At 45.5% G+C, this 24957-nt stretch overlaps 1 protein-coding gene and 1 pseudogene across 1 annotated transcript in view; both read left to right on the top strand.

Annotated features, from left to right (window-relative positions):
- Positions 1 to 4987: 4987 nt before the first annotated feature.
- Positions 4988 to 7229, top strand: LOC147102153 (uncharacterized; annotated as a pseudogene).
- Positions 7230 to 13336: 6107 nt separating this feature from the next.
- Positions 13337 to 24957, top strand: part of LOC147102152 (heat shock factor protein 5-like) — a 57078-nt gene continuing 45457 nt past the window's right edge. The window contains exon 1 of the mRNA XM_085964427.1: positions 13337 to 13880. Within this exon, the coding sequence (XP_085820553.1) occupies positions 13344 to 13880 (537 nt within the window). The 5' untranslated portion in view covers positions 13337 to 13343. The remainder of the gene's footprint in view (positions 13881 to 24957) is intronic.

Genomic DNA, 24957 nt, shown 5'->3' with positions numbered 1-24957 from the left:
CGTCAATTGCCATTTGTGGAAGACAGTGCCAAACTTCTACCACCCCTTGTGTGTAGAAGTTTTTCGTAATTTCACTCCTGAAAGGTCTGGCTCTAATTTTTAGTCTATGCCCCCCTAGTCCTAGACTTCCCAACCAGCGGAAATAGCTTCTCTCTATCTACCCGATCTGTTACCTTTAATATCTTGGAAACTTCGATTAAATCACCCCTTAACCTTCTAAAGCCTAGGGAATACAACCCTAATTTGTGTAATCCCTCCTCTTAATTTAACCCTTGGAGTCCGGTTATCATTCTGGTAAACCTATGCTGCACTCCCTCCAAGGCCAATATATCCTTCCTAAGCTGTGGTGCCCAGAACTGCTCACAATACTTCAGGTGTGGTCTAACCAGGGCTTTGTATAGCTGCAGCATAACTTCTACCCCCTTGGATTCTAGTCCTCTAGGTATAAAGGCCAGCATTCCATTTGCCTTTTTGATTATTTTCTGTCCTTACTACCACCATCCAATTGCCTTCCTTCAGTCCAGCCTTATGGGTCTTGCCCTCACTTCACTACAAATCAGGCTAAACTGATGTTTCAGCTCAAGACCCCATCTTGGCTACCTTGAAGGCTCTTTAGCTCCTGAACACGTTGCGGAAAATCACACCCTTGGAGTTCGACGCTGCTGTGGTGGAGCTAGTGAAACCTGGCAGCATTAGTGGGGGGTTGGATGGGGTCCTTTGCTGTGACATCAGTGGAGGGGGAACCTGGAATTAAGCAGAGCTATAGAAGGTGGACCTGAGGTTTGACAGAACTGGGGGCTTTATTGTCAGCTATAATGGGAGTGGCAAGGCATAGAAACACAGAAAAATAGGAGCAGGAGTAGACCATTCGGGTCTTCGAGCTTGCTCCGCCATTCAATATGATCATGGCTGATCCTCTATCTCAATACCATATTCCCGCTCTCTCCCCATACCCCTTGATGCCTTTTGTGTCTAGAAATCTATCTATCTCCTTCTTAAATATATTCAGTGAATTGGTCTCCACAGCCTTCTGTGGTAGAGAATTCCACAGGTTCACCACCCTCTGAGGGAAGAAATTTCTCCTCATCTCAGTCCTAAATGGCCTACCCCGTATCCTAAGATTGTGTCCCCTCGTTCTAGACCCCCCAGCCAGGGGAAACACCCTCCCTGCATCCAGTCTGTCTAGCCCTGTCAGAATTTTATACGTTTCAATGAGGTCCCCTCTCATTCTTCTAAACTCTAGTGAATACAGGCATAGTCGACCCAACCTCTCCTCATATGACAGTCCTGCCATCCCAGGAATCAGTCTGGTGAACCTTCGCTGCACTCCCTCTATGGCAAGGAGACCAAAACTGCACACAGTACTCCAGGTGTGGTCGCATCCTTGCTGCTGTACTCAAATCCTCTTGCAATGAAGGCCAACATACCATTTGCCTTCCTAACTGCTTGCTGCACCTGCATGTTTGCTTTCAGTGACTGGTGCACAAGGACACCCAGGTCCCTTTGTACATCAACATTTCCCAATCTATCACCATTTAAGTAATACTCTGACTTTCTGTTTTTCCTACCAAAGTGGATAACTTCACATTTATCCACGTTATACTGCATCTGCCATGTATTTGCCCACTCACTCAACTTGTCTAAATCGCCTTGAGGCCTCTTTGCATCCTCCTCACAACTCACAAACCCACCTAGTTTTGTCTTGTCAGCTGATGTTAGGCTACCCGGTCTGTAGTTCCCTGTTTTCTCTCTCCTTTTTTAAATAGTGGGGTTACATTTGCCACCCTCTAGTCGGCAGGAACTGTTCCATAATCTATAGAATTTTGGAAGATGATAACCAATGCATCCACTATTTCCATGGCTACCTCTTTTAGTACTCTGAGATGCAGATTATCAGTCCCTGGGGATTTATCGGCTTTCAGTCCCATTAATTTCTCCAGCACTATTTTTTTACTAATACTAATTTCCTTTAATTCTTCCTTATCACTAGACCCTTGGTTCAAGAGCATTTCTGGGAAGTTATTTGTGTCCTCTTCCGTGAAGACAGAACCAAAGTATTTGTTTAATTGCTCTGCCATTTCCTTGTTCCTCATTATAAGTTCTCCCATTTCTGACTGTAAGGGACCTACATTTGTTTTCACTAATCTTTTTCTTTTTACATACTTGTAGAAGCTTTTACAGTCCGCTTTTATGTTCCTTGCAAGTTTACTCTCATACTCTATTTTTCACCTCTTAATCAATCTCTTGGTCCTTTTTTGCTGAACTCTAAACTGCTCCCAATCCTCAGGCTTGCTACTTTTTCTGCCAACTTTATATGACTCCTCTTTGGATCTGATACTATCCTTGATTTAGTTTGTTAGCCATGGTTGTGCCACTTTTCCTTTTGTGTTTTTTCACCAGAAAGGAATGTATAACTGTTTCAATTCATTGAATTAAAGTTCCTTAAATTTTAGCCGTTGCCTATCCACCGTCATGCCTTTTAATGAAGCTCCCCAATCTATCATAGCCAACTCTCCTCAAACCTTCGTAGTTTCCTTTGTTTAGATTTAGGACCCTAGTTTCGGATTGGACTTCTTCACTTTCCATCTTAATGAAGAATTCTATCATGTTATGGTCACTCTTCATAGAAACATAGAAGATAGGATCAGGAGTAGGCCATTCGGCCCCTCGAGCCTGCTCCGCCATTCAATGAGATCATGGCTGATCATCCAAATTCAGTACCCTGTCCCTGCCTTCTCCCCATATCCCTTGATCCCTTTAGCCTTAAGAAATATATCCAACTCCTTCTTGAATATATTTAATGAATTGGCCTCCACTGCCTTCTGTGGCAGAGAATTCCACAGGTTCACCACTCTCTGGGTGAAGAAATTCCTCCTCATCTCAGTCCTAAATGGCTTACCCCTTATCCTTAGACTATGACCCCTAGTTCTGGACTCCCTGGCCATTTACCGAAACCTTCATGGCTGCATGGGACAGACCTTGGGGAAAAATAGCTGTGATGGGAGGAGGAGCAGCTTTAGCCTTGACAGCTGTAACCTTAGTAGTGGTTCTTGGGGGAGGAGCAGTTTTATAGATAGCAGCTGTAACCTTAGTAGTGGCTCTTGGGGGAGGAGCAGTTTTATAGATAGTAGCTGCAAAACTAACAGGGGCTCTCGACCGGTATACCTTAGAAAAGTGGCCTTTCTTACTAACAGAGGCTCTTGACTGGCATACCTTAGAAAAGTGACCTTTCTTACTGCAATGATTGCAGATTGCATTACGAGCAGGACAAAATTTCCTATAGTGGAATGCACCTCCACAGAAGAAACACTTCCTTCCAGATTGCCAAGATGCCGCTAGGGTAGGGTCGTCATCAGTGAAGGCTTCTAGGGTAGGGTTGTCATCAGCTAGGTTAGAGTCATCATCAGTGAGGGCTTCCGCCCGAGGCCTATCGAAGGAGTCACTAAAAGTGATAGCAGCCCGTGCACGTGGTAAAAGATAGGTGTCTGCATTCCTCTTTGCTAAGTCCAGAGAACATGCCTGGTCATAGGCAGCCTGTAACTTCAGGGATTTATTCTCCAACAGACGCTGGCGTATGAAGGGAGATGCAATTCCATTAATAAAGGAATCACGAATTAACTCCTCCTGGTACTGCTCAGCTGTGACAGCTTTAAGATTACAATCCTTGCTGAGCCTGCGAAGCTTTTGAAGGAATTCGTCAAGTGATTCCCCGGGTTGTTGTCGAGTTGTGGTCAGTAGATGCCGAGCAAAAATTTTGTTTGGGGCCTTAACATATAGTCACTGTAATATTAGGATAGCGGAGTCATAGTCTACACAGTCTTTGATATAGTCAAACACATGCCACCCAGGTGTAAAACTGACATTAGGGATTGGCTCCCCAATAAAGAAACCACTCGGTTTTCATTTTCATTTCTATAATGGGCCACTGCTCTGCAATGCCAGTTTTAAGCCCGGGAAGCAAGTTGAAAATCTACCTCACTGTCTTTCTATCTTAATACACATTCTGAAGTTTATAGATCACAAAACAACTACAGTAGTGTGTAACCAGTAGTCTTCTTTTCTCACTCACACTCATAGAGATACAGATTGACCTATAAGTTCCATGTGGTGAATTGCACCATTTTTACACCAATGGAAAATGACTGCGCCCACCAACAGTTTTTGGAGTGTTATTAAAATATGAATTTCCTGGGTCAGGTCATTTGCATGTCTATTAGAGTAATGATTGACATAATATCCAGTGGGACTAATCTGCTTGGGTGCTTGTAATTACCTTTAAAATGCCAGTTCTAGCTGAAAATCTTAGCAGCAGCTTGAGGGAGCAGCAGATAAGTACTAAAGTTCTTGATTTAGTCAATTGACTATCACCTAGCTTGATTGACTGTTTCATGTGTTTTTGTGCCACTTCTCAAAAATGTCTATCATAGGGGCAGATGGCAGAGGCAGAAAAGAGGATGCCACAGTTTCATGGAAACAGACCTGCAAATTCCTCTGGATGAAATTGAGCTCAGGAGACACAAAATTGCTGGGTGTCTGTGACAGGAAATTGTCAAAAATGTCACTCGTGGCACGCAGAGGGAGGAGGCACTGGCATTGTGCCAACTCTTTTACCTTTAGGACTGAAAACCAGTTCCACAAAAAGTTCAATGACCTGACCAGAGCAGGCAAGGTAACATACCGGCCTTTCTACCTATTCTTCTTTGGGCTCCCTGGGCACCAACACACTCTTCACCCTTTACAAGTAACAGCTGTACAACTGACCTTTCACTGTGCACTCTGAATAAGGAGGGCACTAACTTGGGATCTCACAGTATGGCTACCTATCTTCCCTAACAGCAATTGCTTACATGCATAACTCTGAAACCTTTTGCTCTACTTTAACAGGGTGATATCACCACATCTCTTTCTAAGGCTCTCCCACGCCAACTGGCTCACACTCCTCAACTTCTAGCCTTCACCTAATTTACTCAATCTTGTTGCAGAGAAAATGGCACACAGTGCCTGTGAGAGGCACGCCACCAGAGTGGGCATCTCCAACCTGAAACACCTCACAACCTGTGAGGAGAAGGCCATGGAGCTCATAGAGAGGCAATCTGCTCTTGCTGTGGGACATGGTGAGGTCGGGGGTATATTGCTGGTGCCAGGTTAGTGACTGAACACCTAGGCCTAGAAATTCAGTTGGGCCCCGTTTGGGGCGCCAAGCTCGCCTGGGCGCCGGAATTACCGCTGCGAGCGGAGCCACTAGCGCCATCCCGATATTCAGTTTCAGCGCCCCAAACGGAAGCGGGCCGCTACTCGAGGCTCCCCGCGTCCCGCTTGGGGCGCTGAAACTGATTATCGCAGCGCAACGTGCCGCAGCGCCACATGCTGCAGCACGGCACGCTGCGGTACTGCAGGCCTTCCTCCCACTGTTAAGGGGGAGGTGCCTGCAACAGCGCGATCCCCGCTCGCAAGTGCCGGCAAATGAGCCCGGCACCAAGGAGAAGTGCCGGGCTCTCTGGAAACAGCCGGCAATGCCGCGGGGGGGGTGCTGACAGGCGGCCGCCGAAAAAGCGGCCGCCCCGCACCTCCACCTTAATTTGCGCCACTACCGCCACAGGTAGGCCCTGTGAACCGGTCGCAATTTGCGACCGGCGTTAAAGAGGCGGGCGCGACCAAATATGGTGATCGGGGCGGGAGCGGGGCGGGAGCGGGGCGCTGCGCACACCGATGACGTCATCGGTGGCGGCGCAGCGCTGCAGGCTAACGCCGCCATTAGCGCCCCGCTAAATATCACGGGAGGTGTGGCCAGTGGCGCTAAAGCCACTGAGTGCCCTCTTTGGGCGCTAACTGGTGGCGCAGCCCACTGAATTTCTAGGCCCTATACTGTAGCCATGGAAACCCTGTAAAGAACCACACAGCCAAAAACTTCCACCTCCTTCTTTGTCCCCTTAATCCCAAGGTTGCAAGATGCACCAATTCATAATTTGTAACCTCCTTTCCTCTAGATCTATCATATCAACAGGGGGCACAGAAGGAGGAGGAGCACCAGGAAGTAAATGCTTTCCTCATTGACTATGATGAAGAAGAACAGGATGATGAAGACTAGGCCATACTGGCATCCCTGAAGCATGATCCTTCTCCATGTCCTCTGTCAAAAATCAGTGTCATCCCGTGTCACTTGCTTTCTCACTACCACGCACTTGCTCAGATACTTTCACCCAGGGGAATGACATAGTGTTAGTGAGGATGTGGCATCAGATGATTCACAGAACACAGGGGAGTTGGAAGAGTGGGAAGTGGGTGAGGATTTGCCACCTTCCCAGTGGAGGCTGAGGAGAAGGCTGCCCATAGCTTCAGAGTCATGGGATCTAGAATTCATGGTTACTCACCGAAAAAAAATGTTTGAGGAACATCATACCTACATGGAGGCTTTGAGGTCAGTCTCGAAAAATGTTCAGCAACTGATAAGTATGACTCTTGAGTCTACAGCTCTAATTTGCAGCAACATCGGGGTAGTTTTTACTTTGCTGCAGACATCAATGGAGCATATGGCAACTTCACTGGAATCAGCAGCAGACCCCCATCTAAGAAGCGGCTAGAAACTAATCAATATTTCTAACTTTAGAAGGAAGTTCGATATATACTTGAACATTTGCAGAGCTATGGGGAAAGAGCAGCTGAGTGGGACTAATTAGATTTCTCTTTCAAAGAACCAACACAGGCACAATGGTCCGAATGGCCTCCTTCTATGGCCCCACTCAGAGTGGCCTACAGACTGCAGCTTTGGTGGCAATAGGATAGAAAAAAGAGGGAACCCTACATGCAGGCTTCCAGACAATGGGAAATGCAATGTATGCCACTGTCTTTTAGGGCTTTCAGCTATTAGGCCAGACATCCCACTGATCAATAGGGACACAGGTGCAGAGCCCAGTGGAATAGCAACAGCTGGAATCAACCTGCAGGCCTCTGTCTTTACCTGGCAGAACTCCACACCAATGGAATATAGGAGGCGACACCAGGTTGCCCAAGAACAAGCTTCAGAGATGCAACCATCGGCAGCTCCCTGCTACAAGCAAGATGCCATGAGAGGAGGGCCACTATAGTCCCGTGACCTTTTGTAGAACATGAACAGTCAATCACTTCTTTGTAGTATTGGCCCTCAGGTTGCACCTAAGAGAAGTACTTGAGTAGATGAAAGAAAGGCATATATAGCCATCCAGCAGAAGAACAGTGTTAGGAAAGAGTAGGTTGGCTTGTGTTCACTTTAAATATTATTGTAACAAAATAGATTCATACAGGAAAGGGTGCACTTATTTGTTGTTAACGTATTCAATCAGGTGATGTAGGAATGGTCATGTAGGGGTAAAGAGAACTGATGAGTTGCCATGTTCTAGGATGGGTCGTGGATTGAAGGAAAGTTCCATTATTTGAAAGTAAAGGAGGTAAAGCAGTGGTGTAAAAGGTAGACTGAAGAGAAAATTTGAGTGATCAGGTGCACTCCGATGCCCCTTGCAGCAGTTACTGAGGAGTCCTGTGAGTAAGGCCATTGTGATGCTGTCATCTATGTAGTTTTGTGTCAGCTGTGGCTCAGTGGGTAGCACATTCGCTTCTGAGTTAGAAGGTTGTGGGTTCACGTCTCATTCCAGGGACTTGAGCACATAAATCTAGGCTGACACTCCAGTGCAGTGCTGAGGGAGTGCTGCGCTGTCAGAGGTGTGGTCTTTCGGATGAGACATTAAACCGAAGCCCCATCTGCTTTCTCAGGTGGAAATAAAAGATCCCAAGGCACTGTTTCGAAGAAGAAGAGCAAGGGAGTTATCCCCGGTGTCCTAGCCAATATTTATCCCTCAATCGACATAACAAAAACAGATTATCTGGTCATTATCACATTGCTGTTAGTGCCCCCGCCACACAGTGCTGCCCCCCGATTATCAAAATCCACGACAAGGCCTTGGACAACGTGGACCACTTTCCATACCTCGGGAGCCTACTGTCAACAAGGGCAGACGTCGACGACGAAGCCCAACACCGCCTTCAGTGTGCCAGTGCAGCCTTCGGTTGTCTGAGGAAGAGAGTGTTTGAAGACCAGGACCTCAAACCCGGCACTAAGCTCATGGTCTACAGAGCAGCAGTGATACCCACCCTGCTGTATGTCTCAGAGACATGGACCATGTACAGCAGGCACCTGGAGAGGTACAGGAAACTTTTTTTTATCCGGCACCGACGGGACCGACGTGGTGCCGGTTCATCAAAAATTCCGGATAACCGAAAGCTATTGTAAAAGATACGGAGAGCTGACAGCTCCGTATAAAGCAACAAACCCTGTTGCTTAGCAACAAGTGCAGAACAATGGGCACAAGTTCCAAGCGTCTCTGTAGCTTAGCAACAGCTGCAGCCACACCCTTGCACAGCAACAGATCGAGGAAGGCAAGTACAATATGAAGTAAAACTTACCTGAACCTACTCCTGAATTTTGCCGGTTAACCGAGATTTCCGGTTATTTAGGTGCCGGTAAATCGAAAGTTTCCTGTACCACCAACGCTGCCTCCGCAAGATCCTGCAAATCCATTGGCAGGATAGGTGCACCAACGTCAGTGTTCTTGCTCAGGCCAACATCCCCAGCATCGAAGCTTTGACCACGCTCAATCAGCTCCGATGGACGGGTCACATTGTCCGCATGCCCGATACGAGACACCCAAAACAAGCGCTCTACTCGGAGCTCCGGCACGGCAAGAGAGCCCTAGGTGGGCAGAGGAAATGCTTCAAGGACACCCTCAAAGCCTCCTTGAAAAAGTGTAACATCCCCAGCGACACCTGGGAATCCCTGGCCCAAGACCGCACAAAGTGGAGGAGAAGCATCCGGGAAGCTGCCGAACACCTCGAGTCTCTTAGCCAGGAGCAAGCGGAAGCCAAGCGCAGGCAGTGCAAGGAGCGCACGTCAACCCAAGCACCCCACCCACCCGCCCCTTCAACCATCGTCTGCCCCACCTGTGACAGAGACTGTAGGTCCCGCATTGGACTAATCAGTCACATGTGAGCTCATTTTTAATGTGGAAGCAAGTCATCCTCGGTTCCGAGGAACTGCCTAAGAAGAAGAAGCTGTTGGTGGGAGCTTGCTGTGTGCAAATTGGCTGCTGCGTTTCCCACGTTACAACAGTGACTGTACTTCATTGGCTGTAAAGCGCTTTGAGACGTCCGGTGGTTATGAAAGGCGCAATCTAAATGCAAGTCTTTTTCAAATAGCTGGACCACCTCCGGACCAATGTCAAGACCAGGCCTTTTCATACAGTGAAGTTGTGCAGAGCACAGCAGGCTACTACTATGCATAACACACGATCTGGAGCACATTGCAGACTCTTCACAACCTGTCTCGACAGAAAAGCCTTACCTTTAAGACCCTGATAGTCCTCTCAATGACCCGTCTTGTAAAGGCTTATGCCTTATTATAGCACTCCTCTGCTGCTGTTCAGGCCACTCTAAGTGTGGGGTCATAGAATCATAGGTGGCTCATTGGAAAGCTCTGGCGCTGCTGCATGCTATTTGGATGCACTGGCCCTGATTGAGCAAGGGAAGAGGGAGAAATGGACCATTGTGTCGGTTCTTTGAAAGAGCAATCTAATTAGTCACACTCAGCTGCTCTTTCCCCATAGCCCTGCAAACGTTTCCTTTTCAAGTATATATCCAATTCACTTTTGAAAGTTACTATTGAATATGCTTCCACCATCCTTTCAGGCAATGTATTCCAGATCATAATAATTTGTTGCATTAATAAGATTCTCCTCATCTCCCCTCTGGTTCTTATATGACAATTATCTTAAACCTGTGTCCTCTGGTTACTGACCATCCAGCCAGTAGAAACATTTTCTCCCTACTTAATCTATCAAAGCCCCTCATAATTTTGAACCCCGCTATTAAATCTCCCCTTAACCTTCTCTGCTCTAAGGAGAACAATCCCAGCTTCCCTGGTCTCTCCATATAACTGGCGTCCCTCATCACTGCTATCAGTCTCGTAAATCTCCTCTGCACCCTCTCCAAGGGTTTGGCATTCTTTCTAAAGTGTGATACCCAGGTTTGGACACAATACTCCAGCTGAGGCCTAACTAGTAATTTATAAAGGTTTAGCATAACTTCCTTGCTTTTGTACTCTATGCCTCATGTTTTTTTCAGCTTTATCAACTTGCCCTGCCACCTTAATGATTTATATATGTGAACCCCCAGTTCCTACATCCCCTTTAAAATTATACCAATGAGCTTATATTACTGAGTCATTATCCATGGGAGGCCTTGTCACCCACAAGCCATACGTTGACATGATATTCTTCCCTGATGAGGTCAGAAAGAGCCAAATTAGAAACAGAGGCACGTAGGAACAGGAGTAGGCCATTCAGCCCATCGAGCCTGTTCCACCATTCATTTTAGATCATGGTTGATCTGTACCTCAATTCTATTTACCTGCCTTTGCTCCATATCTGTTAATACCTTTACCTAATAAAAATCTATCTGGCTCAGTTTTGAATTTTTCAATTGGTCTAGCCTCAATAGCTTTTTGTGGGAGAGAGTTCCAGATCTCCACCACCCTTTGTGTGAAGAACTGCTTCCTGATATCATCCCTGAATGGCCGAGCTCTAATTTTAAGGTTATGCCCCCTTGTTCTAGACTCCCCCACCAGAGGTAATAGTTTCTCTCTCTTTACCCTATCATATCCTTTAATCATCTTAAACACCTCAATTAGATCACCCTTAATCTTCTATACTCAAGGGGAACACAAGCCTACTCTATACAACTTGCCCTCATCATTTAACCCTTTTAGCCCCGGTATCAATCTGGTGAATCTACGCTGCACCCCATTCCAAGGCCTATATATCCTTCCTGAGGTGCAGTGCCCAGAACTGAATGCAGTACTCCACATGTGGTCTAACCAGAGCTCTATACAACTGTAGTATAACTTCCACCCCTTTGTATTCCAGCCACCTTGAGATAAAGGCTAACATTTCATTAGCCTTTTAAATTATTTTTTGTACCTGTCCACTAGCTTTTAGTGATATCTGTACATTGACCCCTAAACCTCTCTTCTCCTCCACAGTTCCTAGCTTTTTACCATTTAGAAAATACTCTGATCTACCTTTCTTGGGTCCAAAGTGGATGACCTCACACTTGCCACATTGAACTCCATCTGCCATAGTTTTGTCCATTCACTTAAGCTATCAATGTTCCTTTGCAACTTGCTGCTCCCAACTACACTACTTACTGTGCCACCTAACTTTGCCGTCAGCAAACTTGGATATACTGCCTTCTATTCCTTCATCTAAGTTATTGATAAATATAGTGAAAAGCTGAGGCCCCAGTACAGGTGCTTGAGGGTCGCCACTAGTCACATCCTGCCTATTGGAGTACATACCCATTATCCCTATCATCTGTCTCCTCCCTCCTAACCAATTTCCTACCCATGCAAATAGGTTACCTCCAATTCCATGCACTTTTATTTTGAAGGATGAATGCATTGTGACTATTTGCTGTAGATTTCATGTTGTTACACAAAATCCGTACATTCAGGGAGTGGAAGCCCTTCCTATTGAGGTAGGTGAGGGATTTTTCTTTCCGAACACACAAAGCAATGTGGTGTCATCAATTGCATTCTAGACCTTGGGAAAGGCAGCAACCCCATAAAACTGGAAGGCCCTATCTCACTTGCTGTGATGCCAATGATTATGAATTCCCCAACTCTCTTGTAAAGTATGTCAGTCATCTGACAAAATCATTCCTGTATTGCACCCTGGCTGATATTAGAGATCCCCCATCGCTACCTGAAATGAGCCTGTGCTGTGAAAGTTGAATATGGTTGTCACCTTCATAGCCACAGAGAGAGAAGTGTAAGCAGATAAATGTGACTGCAGTTCCTGATGCAGTAAGTAGCAAAGCTGCCCATTACCTCTTTGGTGAATTACACTCTGCTTATACTTAGTTCCTCACTATTGTCCTTATATAACCTGTGTTGCTTGTATATACTACGGAGGGTAATATCTGGTGGAGTCCAACCTCCTTAAATGCTGCTGGACTCTTCTTTGCTGCATCATGTACTGCTCCTCTTCCTCCTCCAGTATAATGACATACCTGCTCTTGAAAAGCCTTGTGTGAGGGCTCAGGCATGCTAATTTCTCAATGGGGTTGCTGCCTTTCCCAAGGTCTAGAATGCAATTTCTCAATGGTCTCACTGTCAGAAGTCCAGATCCCAACTGCAGAAATCACTATTAAAACTCTTCAGACTCAGAATTTCTACTTGCAGCTGCCTCAGCTGATCCTGGCAATAGCTGCACCGTATAATTTTCAGTCTAACTTACTGCAAGTTCTTTGCGAGTGTAAAAGCAGGAAAATTAGAGCTACATCATCGCTGGCCCTAAGGGCAATCACTTGACACTCGGTGAGCAGATCACAGGAAGGGCCAAAAATTGAGAAGGAATTTGGGGGGAATCAAATTAGGAGCAGAAATCAATGAACATAGCCATTTTGCTGCAAAAACAAAGTTATTTGCACTGATTAAATGCTGAAATTATGTAAATGAATGGAAATTCTAAGTCATTTTGTTTAACAAGAAACACATACAACCTCTCATTTTACCTGATTAAAAAATTGAATTTTGTCCTCTAGCTTTTCTTCAAATAATTTTGGTAAACTTTTGAGCAGAAACTGCTAGAAACTAAAGAAAAATATTCCATTAGTACAGATGGTTGAATGGTATTGATATATCTAGGGAAATTGAGTACACTGCATATGCTCAGATGGCACAATCGAAATTCAGCTCATAGATTTGTAGCAGTGGACAACAATATCAAATCCTGGCTTTTGGGAAAGGATGAGGCCTTGAAGTAAAAATATTAATGAAGGCATTAAAAGACAAAAATATTTGAATGGATAAATTCAATTATGTTATTGTAAAATGTGTTTTTAAATTTTGTTTAAACCCTTAGTTGGACATTGGAAATTTCAGTTATTGAGGGACAATGAAAAGAAATTTAGAAAACATTTTGAGGGATTTGTAGGAACCCAGTGGCTAGATTGCTCAATCACAGGGTGACAAATTTACATGGTCAAAACCCAATATAAATGTGGACATAGGAATTTCTACTGTAAAAATGTTGACATAAAACTTGACAAAAGGGTGACAACAAGAAGTCAAGTTGTGCAGATAGGAAATGTACACAGATGTAAGATTTTTAACAAGATATATATAGAGAGATACATACATAGGTAGATGTGAAAATTCTTCAGTTTTAAAAAAAATATGGAAACAGTATTTTGGTGCCAAATTTATATTGCAATACAGACTTAGAAATTTCAACTTTCTTGCTCTTCAGAATGCTGCCATGCAGTCTTCATACCCTGTTGATGTTCTACACAGCAATGCAACAGCCTGGCACTGCACTGCTACAGATGAATCCAAAAAGTCTGAAGTTAACTTGGAAACTGTCTTTGAGATAGTGGATGAACTAAGGGCATCTCCACAACTTCAGCTGGTGAAAATGGATGCCGTAGAAAATCCAACACAAATGCAACAATCGCAAGCCAACCGGCAGGCCTCCAGCACGCCAACATTTGCTGACAATGCAGCAGCCAACGTCCAGTCTGTGGAAATTGAGTCTCTCACTTCTACAGTCTCAGAGATTAAGTCATTTGTGGTAGCAGCAGATCAGCCACTTACCTGCTCACTGCCTGCAGCTGCTGACAGTGTGTGCTCAGCTACCTCACAGCCATCTGAGAGTACAACCACTGTAAGCCTTGTACCAGAGTCAGTACCTCCTGAGCAGTGCCCACCACAAGGAGAGGTGCACAAGTTGTGTCACAATACATCTCTCCATCCTATAGTGTTTCTTGAGGATGGACCAGAATCCAACTCTGAAAGAGTAAGTTATAATATAAACATATATTTCTATCCGCTACATGAAATAAGTCATTTACTGTAACAAAATGATGGGCAGATTTGATGTTTAGCAGCAGTTGATACCCCGATGAGTTAACATTCTTACAATGGTAAACTATATTATCACAAGAAGACATCACAAGAAAGCCACTTAGGCAGTAGTATTTTCTACTGAGCGTTAATATTGTGCTTCATTTTTGAAAAGATATACTTATATATATGCTGCACGCACTAATCTAAAAAAAGATTCCATATAACATTTCAACAGAAGTTCATAATCACCATTCTATTGAAGCCTGAAAGGGCACAACTAAGCTGTCTCTGCATCTGTCAGTGTGTTAATATGTAATAGTAGCAGATAATAGCCTTGACATCTCACGTAGATCAATGAAATTCAAAAATTTTAGATTAACATTGAGGCAAAAAAGTTACCATTTGATTTCCCTCTTTTACTTTCTGATCAAAATTAACTTTTTCTTTGTAAACCTTATTTACGGTCATCAGGGTTACAGTAATTAAGCGGGGAAGAATATCCAAGAGAGTATCTTTGGTTCAAAGTACTCCCCCATTTTAGAGACGGACATAATTAGAACAGAAATTACAATCAGCAATAGCGGATGAACAGTTAATGTGTTCATATTACATTCTCAATCCACTATTTAATGGAGGCATTAACCCATTAAAACTAAATTGTTAACACCGCTACTGAAATAGTAGAGAGAGCACTGACATAACAGTATGTTAAGTGTTCATCCACTATTATAGCTAACAGTACTTGCTAGCCAAATAAAAATGAAAAAAAAACTGCAAATGCTGAAAATCTGGAACCAAAGCAGATAATGATGGAAATGCACATGAGCATTAAAAAGCAAAAGGACAGACTAATATTTCAGGTGTGTACCCTGCCCCAGAACTGAAAAATGAAAATATTCCAAAACAATTACGGGCTCGATTTTAACTCAGGTGTGGGGAATTGTCGGGTTCCCCAAAATTGGTGTTTCGCATACGAATCTAAATGTTTGTGAGATTGATGCAATTTTCACTCAATTGGCCAATTGATTTCCAACGTGTGGGAAGCCTTGTCAATTGAGTATTTCCAGTCAGAAAGTCGCAGAATATGACATCATTGCTGCTGCTTTTAGGGCCCACAGCAAGCCTTGCTTCTTCTGCAGGCTTCCAAACTTCACCATTGAGATGGCACAGGAGCCTGCAGGAGCAACGGCCAGCAGGAGAGCAAGAGCTGCCCCCAAATTTGATGAGGCTTCACTCCAGGCATTGCTGGATGGTGCTAGGGCCTACAGGGAGGTCCTGTTCCCTTCTTCAGGGAGGAAGAGGCTTCCCAGTCAGACCAAGGCTGTGTGGCTACAGGTGGCTGGTGAAGTCAACTCCTTGGGGCTCACACGGCGCACATGGATGCAGTGCAGGAAAAGATTCCATGACCTTCATCGCACTGGAAAAGTAAGTACTGTATGAAGTTTCCATCACCCTCAATCAGATCCACATTGCCTTTCCTCACCAGCACTCAGCTTTAGCAATCTCTTCCTCCATATCCCACTTGACACTCACATCCATGCACCCTTACCCATTCCCTCTCTCTCTATGCTCACATTCACGTAACTATTCCACCATGCGGCCCTTACACTCCCTCCCACTCTGATGCTTTGAACACAACTGACTACACACAGGGAGGGCCCTTGGTCTTGCAACCTCACTCCATCTTTGTCTCCTTCTAAGTATCTATGCTATGCAATCTCTGCACTCCTTCATTCTCACTCAACCTCCACTTGTCTCCCTCATTGCAAGAAAAGAGAGCTCACAACAGGAGAGAGCGAGCCAGGACAGGAGGAGGGCCGCCCTCATTAGCCCAGCTCACCCCTGGGAGGAAGGCGTCCTGGAGATTGTCGGGGCTGACAGAGATGCGGAAGTTGGGGAAGGAGAGACAGGTGCATCCCTGCAAGCTGGTGACAGAATAGTTTTCCATCTCTCTCATTGGCATTGCATGAGTCGCTGATAATGATTCTGAAGCTACATCATATGGACTTATGATCATCTGCAAAATGCAATGTGCATGTAACCTTGGCATCACATCTCTAACTTTTTCCTTGACTCCCCCACAGGACCATCGAGAGCCCCCATCCCCAGTGTGCAGGAGGAAGAGCCTGAGCAGCCAGACTCCTCAGAGGAATCTGCAACCTCTGAGGGCGCAACGTCAGCAGAAATAAGCGCACCCAGCACCAGCGCAGACACTCACACCTCGGTGGGACCTTCGGGACATAGAGTAGAGTTGTCACCTGGTGTATCACAGCTCACAAGTGAGCATCAACAGATTGTAGAGACAGGGACAGCAGTGGAGAGTCCTCGTCGGAGGGCGCAGGACTCTGGCAGCTCGGCTCAGCTGCATGTCGACCCTCTGCCTTTGGGTCCACCCGTAAGATCAGAGGTGATGGAACTCCAGGCACAGATGCAGGCGTTTCTGGCAGGTTTTGTCTCTAGGGTCGCTGCGAGTGTGGAGCGAATGGAGGAGTCCATAGCGAACATGAGCAGAGCCTTTGTGGAGTCATTGCCGCATAAACACATCAACACGGAAAGGATGGCTACCTACGTGGAAATGATTGCTGCCTCCGTGGTAAGGCTGGCTACGGTAGAGGAGAGGAGGGCTACGGCCATGGAGGAGGTTAGTCGCCAGGGTATGGAAAACATGGTGAGTGTTCAGAATAGAATGACATCTCTTGAGGAGCGATGGGCATCTATTGCACAGAGAAACCAGACCTTCATGGAAGTCCTTCTGAGTAGGACTGCCATTGCAGATACGGGTCCCCATGGCCCCTCTGATGTGCAGCAAGGTGCTCTCAAGCCACTTGCAGGCGCGGAGGGGGAGCTGACCCATGAGAGGGAGGTTGGTGGCAGACCTCAAGGAAGTGGGGGTTCCTCTCCAAGCGCTCACACTTCCATGCCACTGCAGAGCCCTCGGTCAGAGCCCCGCCGGAGTCCACACCCAAGTGAGATAGACGTCTCAACCACTGCACAGCCGCAGGAGCAGCAGACTGCTGACGAGCCCTCACAGGCTCGCCACCCCAGAGGACGCCCGCCAAAGGTGTCGAGACAGGAGCAGCAAGAAAGTGAGCAAGGGGCCTCCACATCTGCTGAAGCCACAGGGGAACCACTACGTAGGAGCACGCGTAAGAGGAAAATAAAGCACAAATAGTCACAAGGGTAGTCACTTGGGTGAAATGTTGTGTATTCTGTAAAAAATGCCATTAGTTGTTTGTTTTGCATAAAAATTCTGATGGCAACTTCTGCAGTTGTGGCGTGTGTCATTTCGCAAATGGGGCTGGAGGTCCTCTAATGCCAAGAAGGGAAGGAAAAAGAGGCCTCCCATGCTTCTGGTAGATGCCTCAGTTGAGGAAGCGCTGAGTGAGGCTGGCGAGAGGGGTCTCGCAGGAGGTCACACTGGAGAAGTGTGTGAGCCTCCAATCTTCCACAGGTGTGGTTAAGCCTGGTAAAAGTTGCCCCAGGTCTGAAACAACAAAGTCCTGCCACCTGCAAATGATGGCTGATCAAATCTCTTTAATGGTTGACCTGCAGCTGATAGTCAGCAAGCCAATAGTGCTCACGCCAGGTGTCACAGGCGTGATCCCCACCAGGTGTGTTTTACATGGGAAAAGGGTTAAACAGGCAAGGGCCTGTTAAAATGGGATTATAAAGGCCAATGAGTGCTGTTTAAGGGCCCTAAAGACCAGTCCCGCCTGTTGCAGGCAGGACTGATTCGGGACCATCAGACACACCTGGGTTAAAATGGCTAGGCGGGGGGTTCCCGACCCCCAGGTTTTGCGATTTTAACCTCCCACACGCCTCAAAGCCCGCCTGACGGCTGAGTTAAAATCAAGCCCTATCTCTTTTCTCTTTACAGATACTGATAAACGTGCAGCGTAGTTCCCACATTTTCTGTGTCAGTTAACTATACTCACAGGAATCTTAATAACAGAGTAACAATTTCAAGCAGGAGAAGGCCTTCGGTCCATCTAGCTCACCTATCCACAGTATTCACTTAGTGCATTTCTAATAACACTGAATCCCATTAGTTGACAAGAAACTGTCTAGTTCCTTATAGAAGCATAGAATAGTACAGCACAGAAGAAGGCCATTTGGCTCATCAAGTCTGTGCTGGCTCTTTCGAAGAGCAATCCAGTTAGTCCCACTTCTCCGCTCTTCCCCATATCCCTGCAACTTTTTCTCTTTCAAGTATTTATCCAATTCAGTTTTGAAGACTACGATTGAATCTGTATCCACCACCCTATCAGGCAATGCACTCCAAATCCTAACCACTCATTGCGCAAAAATGTTTTTCCTCATGTTGCCTCTGGTTCTTTTGCCAATCACCTTAAATCTGTGCCCTTTTTTTTATTCGTTTCTGGGATGTGGGCATCGCGGCAAGACCAGCATTTATTGCCCATCCCTAAATGCCCTTGAGAAGGTGGTGGTGAAACGCCTTCTTGAACTGCTGCAGTCCGTGTGGTGAAATTACTCCCATAGTGCTGTTAGGGAGAGAGTTCCAGGATTTTGACCCAGTGACGATGAAGGATAGGCGATATATTTCCAAGTCAGGATGGTGTGTAACTTGGAGGGAAACTTGCAGGTGATGGTGTTCCCATGCGCCTGCTGCCCTTGTCCTTCTAGGTAGTAAAGGTCACAGGTTTGGGAGGTGCTGTCGAAAAAGCCTTGGTGAGTTGTTGCAGTCCATCTTGTAGATGGTAGACACTGCAGCCACGTGCGCTAGTGGTTAAGTGGTGGATGAGGTGCCAATCAAGCACGCTGCTTTGTCCTGGATGGTGTCAAGCTTTTTGAGTGTTGTTGGAGCTGCACTCATCCAGGCAAGTGGAGAGTATTCAATCACATTCCTGACTTGTGCCTTGTAGATGGTGGAAAGGCTTTGGAGAGTCAGGAGGTGAGACACTCGCCTCAGAATACACAGCTTCTGACCTGCTCTTGTAGCCACATTATTTATGTGGCTGGTCCAGTTAAGTTTCTGGTCAATGGTGACCCCCCCAGGATGTTGATTATGGGGGATTCAGCGATGGTAATGCCGTTGAATGACAAGGGGCAGTGGTTCGACTCTCGCTTGTTGGTGATAGTCATTGCCTGGCATTTGTGTGGCGCAAATGTTACTTGCCACTTATCAGCCTAAGCCTGAATGTTATCCAGGTCTTGCGGCATGTGGGCATGGACTGTTTCATTATCTGAGGAGTTGTGAATGGAACTGAACACCGTGCAATCATTAGCTAACATCCCCACTTCTGACCTTATGATGGAGGAAAGGTCATTGATGAAGAAGCTGAAGATGGTTGGGCCTAGATCACTGCCCTGAGGAACTCGTGCAGCAATGTTCTGGGGCTGAGATGATTGACCTCCAACAACCACAACCATCTTCCTTTGTGCTAGGTATGACTCCAGCCAGTGGAAAGTTTCTCCCCTGATTCCCATTGACTTCAGTTTTACTAGAGCTCCTTGATGCCAGGCTCGGTCAAATGCTGCCTTGATGTCAAGGGCAGTCACTCTCACCTCACCTCTGGAATTCAGCTCTTTTGTCTTTGTTTGAACCATTAGGTTTGTGCCATGCTTAATGGACCCCGCAAGGAAAGTGTATAGAAAAGTGAAGAGCACACTTACCTTGACCTTCCTCCAGATAACAGAAAATGTCTTCCTCCTTTGCAGCCAGGTATGAGGGATCTGGCTTAACTTGGTTGGCAGCCTACCTCCGTACACCTCTGCTTTTACTGGAGGGTGGCCGTCAACCCCAAATAGAGCCGTTCTCCTTTAGTACACCTGCTGCGAAAGGACCTCCAAAACTCTTCAATATCAAAGGGAACAGTGTTGCCCACATGTCTCTGCTGTGCCATTATGAACTGTTCTTCACTTTTTGCCACCAATACAACTTTCCAATGAAAAACAAAATGTAGCCCTTTAAGATGCTACTGGCTCACTGGATTTTACACTCATCAGTCAAGCTATTTTGGTTAGTTATTCATGTGCCAGTAGCCTATTCAAATTAGGCGAGGGATTCCCATGATAATATTCAGTGCAGACACCCCAATTAGCTCCTGGCTTATGTGAGTCTGTGCCATGGATCAGTTCAACCCCTTTTTTGCCATTCTTGCCAAATCCAGGCTTTACATTTTTTCATTAAACATCCTCAACACACCACAAGAGTTCAGCCAGGCTAATCAGCTGTTCTGGAAAAACCATCTCTAATGATGTATTTGATGTCAGTAGGCATTGATGTCAGCTGACATTGGTCGGCGGCAACTATTGTGACACCACCCCGCTCCGGCCCTATGTTTAAAAAGTCCCAGCACATGACAAAGCATGTTGTCTGGAATAATGTTCTCCACTCCTTAGCACATTCTGTACTTCATGAGTCAGACTTTAGAAAGCAAATTTTCCTTTTCTCATCAAATAGATTAGTTAAAGTAGTTAATATTTGTGCAGTTTTTGAGGGCTTTTTGTTATTGTTCATCTAGTTTATGGTCCTCATGTTGCACGATTGATGTCTGTAGTTAGTGCAGGCCTAACAGCCTTGATTGTGGTACATTGCGTTCTGGAATTTATGTAGGATTCCCTCTGTATCTTCAGTCCATTGGATGGTGGAAAATATCATAAGCAAAACCATATTTGTACAGGCAAAAAAACAAATATATTTACACTTAAGTGATATACAGAAGGAAAGAAAATAAACAAGATTATGATTCTTTTCATTTGTAAATAGAAAAAACTTCTAATACAGCCCATAAAAAGGCTACAGGGACTGAAATAATCTTCTTGTGCTGAGATTCTTGCAATACCTATGTTATGCAAAGCTAGAACTGAACTTTTATGAAAAAATAATTGAAAAAAATATGCTGGAAAAATTTCCACTAGTTTTCCCCCTTGAGTTGCCTTTGCATTTCATACATAACAGTTGGGAATAATGTAATTGGAATATTGTTCAGTGATGTAGCACCAGTTGCCCCAATACTGTATTGCACTTGAACCTTTTGAATTTGAAAACAACATATTTTGTATCTCAATGCAATGTTCCACCTGACCACAAAATAGAATAGGTTGAAATAGAAACACAAGAACTGGCAAAGCAAAGCTGGCTCCAGCACTTCAGGAGTCAGGGAGGAAAAAAAAGCATGTCGGCACCAAGGGTACAAACTGTCCTGCCAGTACAGTGTTCTGACAGAGAACCCCACCCAAAGCACCAACCCAGCTTGCTTCACCCCACCCCACCCACCCCCTCCAGAAATGCCAGCACACCCATTCCACATCACCAACATCTCCTGCAAAGAGAAAGTGGGATCTATAGTTAAGGTCAATATTAAGGCCAGAGGACTGCAAAGTGCCTAACAGAAAGATAAGGTACTTTCCTTGAGCTTGCATTGAGCTTTATTTGAACAGTGTAGAAGACAAAGAAGTCACAGTTGAAGTGGCACATAACAGATCGCACATACGGACAGAATGAGGGTGTTTGGCAACGATGTCACCAAATCTGCATTTGGTCTCCGCACTGTAAGCAGCAAATACAGTACACTAGGTTCGAAGGAGTGTTTGAGGTCCTGGACAGTGATGCATTTCCTGTGCTTGAATCAGGAGGTGCCAGGAGAAAGAGGGCAGGTGGTGGAACAATGATACAGGATATCATAAAGGGGACAGTCCCTTCGGAAAGCACAGATGGGAGGGGAAGATGTGTTTCATGATGGGATAATGTTGGAGGTGGTGGAAAATGATCTGTTGAATGCAAAGGCTGGCGGGGGGCAAGATGAGGACAAGGAGGACCCTAATATGGTTGTAGGAGGGAAGGGGCGAGGGCAGAAGTGGTTGCAGGTCCTGTCTACATCGTGGCAGGGCATCCTCAGCTGAGGAAAAAGGAGAACATTTCAGTGCTTATGAACGTTGGTCAGTTATATTTGTGAAGAAATACTTTTGACCTGTGAGATTTTGACAACATTGTATGTTACATCTTTGAACCTTTTTAAAACAAAGCCAACAAACTGGTCATGGGCTTCACGTGTATAAATGCTTATTGCATTTGTCTGAAATTCTTCTCTTCGTTACTCTCACACAGTGAGGAATTTTAGTGAAGAGAGGAATTTCAGACAAGTGCATTCAAGCTACATGCATTAGTGCTGTTTCAAGTCATTATACTAACAAAATGAATACTGACTTTTTTTATTTTTAGAACATTGTCGATGGGACACCCGAGGTGCCCCACCCCTGATTTTCAACTCCTGGTCACCCACATTTCAGGCACAAAATAGATGGCTGTGAATTCAATTTCTCCCCATTGTCACCGCTAGGTCTGGAGGGGGTAGAGTGACTTTCTGATCTGGAGTGATGGGAACTTGGATGTGGGAGAGTTACTATTGAAAACATTCAAAAATTTACTTTGTGCTAGAAGGGACCGTAAGTAATACAGATGGGAGCAGAAAGTTACAAAGAGACATAGTTGTCTGCCATGGCTTAATGGTGACACTCTTGCCTCTGAGCCAAAAGGTTGTGGGTTAAGCATGAAATCGAGGCTGATAATCCAGTCCAGTACTGAGGGAGTGCTGCACTGTCGGAGGTGCTGTCTTTTGGATGAGACGCTAAACCGAGGCCCCTCCTGCCCTCTCAGATGGATGTAAAAGTCCCATGGCACTATTTTGAAGAAAAGTAAGGATGTTCTCCCTGATGTCCTGGCAAATACAAATATACGAACAAAGATGGACAGGTAAAGACCCACTGGTCCATAGAACCTGTCTCACACAATTGTAATACCTTGTGCATCACAATATATACATTCCACCCCACCCAAAATCATGTGATCTCCTGGGAGAGGCAAAGAAAAGATTTTTAAAAACCAGGCCAATTAGGAGGAAAAGATCTGGGAAATACATCTCTGACCCATCTAGGCAATCAAAACTAGTCCAGGACATCACACTGGCTCTGAATTCCCTGCAATACCTACCTTCTGTAAGAGGTGATCTCCACCCCAGCCAGAAACAGGTCCAGCTCTCGCTTGAAGGAATTCAGTGAATCAGCATCCACTGCACGAGATGGAAGCCTATTCCAGAGGTCCACTGTTCTCTGTGAAAAGAACCACCTCCTGACATCTAGCGTAGATCTAACCTTATACAACTTAAATTTATGACCCCTGGTCCTCCCTAACCTATTTAATTGAAACAAAGGCCGCGATTTTCCCTACCGAGGCGGACGACGTCAGTGGCGGTTGTGTGCACCTTTGGAAGTGGCTTAGTGAGTTGCATGAATGGTGAGACATAACGGTACCCCTCGAACTGCTGATGAGTGTGAAAGGAATGGCTTGGGCATTGTAGGGATGCTTTATGTTGTTGGTGTGGGGTGGTGCCAACCTAGCACATCATGTGGCAGCCACAGTGTGCAGCGTCAAGTGAAGTAAATGCGGCCATGGTGAGGCCATTCCTGGTGTCCCGGGCAGCAGTGTGGTCAGGTGCTGATGATCTCTGTCCTGTGCAGCATCAGGTGAATGCGGAGAAGGTTGGTGTGGTTATTGATGCTGCTGGTGTGCCTGGTGATGCTGGTGTTAGGGCTAATCATGGTCAGATTCTGAGGACCAAGGTGAGAGAGTATAAAGTGCACCCATGCTGATGGAATAGATGGCAGGTGAAGTAGAGATGATAGAAGCGATCTGTCAATGGTAGGAGAAGTAATGAGATCAGACTGCATGGTGACTTGTGTAAAGACTTGCAGCTTCCTGAATCTGTAGTGGAAATGCAGTTTAGAGATGCTAGTGCTTAAGGGAAGATATCTGAATCAGCTGGGAGCTGTGAGTTGGCATTTGTAGCTGTCAACTCATCAGCTGATTCAGTGGCCACTGACCTCCCGCCTCAGCTTCACTGACGAGGTCTAGGCACAGTGGGAAACCTATGGAAGACCTGTGAAAGTTAAAAAGCTGGGGGAAAAAAAGCATTGTTAAGTGGCTGTAAACAAGCCACTAATGATTTGAATTGGGTCCCCCGCCGCTGCCTGTCGGGTCTGCTCAGCGCTGGCAGACCCAACATTGGGAAATGCAGGTGTGCGCATTTTGACAGCGGGTTCCCGACCTGCTGTCAATCGTTTCAAATTTCACAGCTGACCCGCCACCAATTGGGTCCACTGAGTGCCAGAAAAATCGCGGCCAAACTGTCAACTGGAACACAATCTATTCCCTTCATTATCTTATAAACCTCAATCAGATCACCTCTAAGTCTACGCTTCTCTAAAGTGTAGAGTCCCAACTCTTTTAACCTATCTTGATAACTAAGATGCTTTAAACTGGGAATTAGTCCAGTGGCCCTCCTCTGCACCCCTTCCAAAGCCTTAATATCATGCACCTTATGAGGAGGGCAAAACTGGACACAGTATTCCAAGTGCAGCCTGACTAAGGTCTTGTACAAGGACAAAATAGTATGCTTTGTCTTATACTCAATTGTCCTAATGATACACCCCAACACCCTATTTGCTCCAGCTATCGCTTCATGGCATTGCTCATGTACCTTTAAAGATGTATGCACTAGAATGCCCAAATCTCTTTCTATTTCCATCTTCTTTAATGCTTTTCCCTGTAGGGTGTATGGATGTTAAGCATTTGCCCTGTCCACATGCATAACACTGCACTTACCTAAATTATACATCATTTGCCAGTCATGAGCCCAATCTCCCAACACATTAAGATCCATCTGAAGCAGATGAGCATCATCTACAGTCCTAACACTCGCACAGATCTTGGTATCATCTGCAAATTTGTAGATCATGCCCCCAGCACCTACATCTGAATCATTAGTAAAAATAGTAAAGAGAAATATTTACCCTTCAATCAACATCACTGAAACAGATTATCTGGTCATTATCAAATTGCTGTTTGTGGGATCTTGCTGTGCACAAATTGGCTGCCACATCTCCTATATTACAACAGTGACTATACTTCGAAAGTACCGCATTGGCTGTAAAGTGATTTGGGACGTCCTGAGGTCGTGAAAGGGGCAATATAAATGCAAGTCTTTCTTTCTTGTAGACAGATGATA

Source organism: Somniosus microcephalus, chromosome 22 (genome assembly GCF_052327205.1).
Source record: "Somniosus microcephalus isolate GS21.2 chromosome 22, FLI_Smic_1.0, whole genome shotgun sequence".
Classification (NCBI taxonomy): domain Eukaryota; kingdom Metazoa; phylum Chordata; class Chondrichthyes; order Squaliformes; family Somniosidae; genus Somniosus; species Somniosus microcephalus.
The sequence above is the reverse complement of the archived record's forward strand: the minus strand, read 5'-3'. Positions and strand labels throughout refer to the sequence as shown.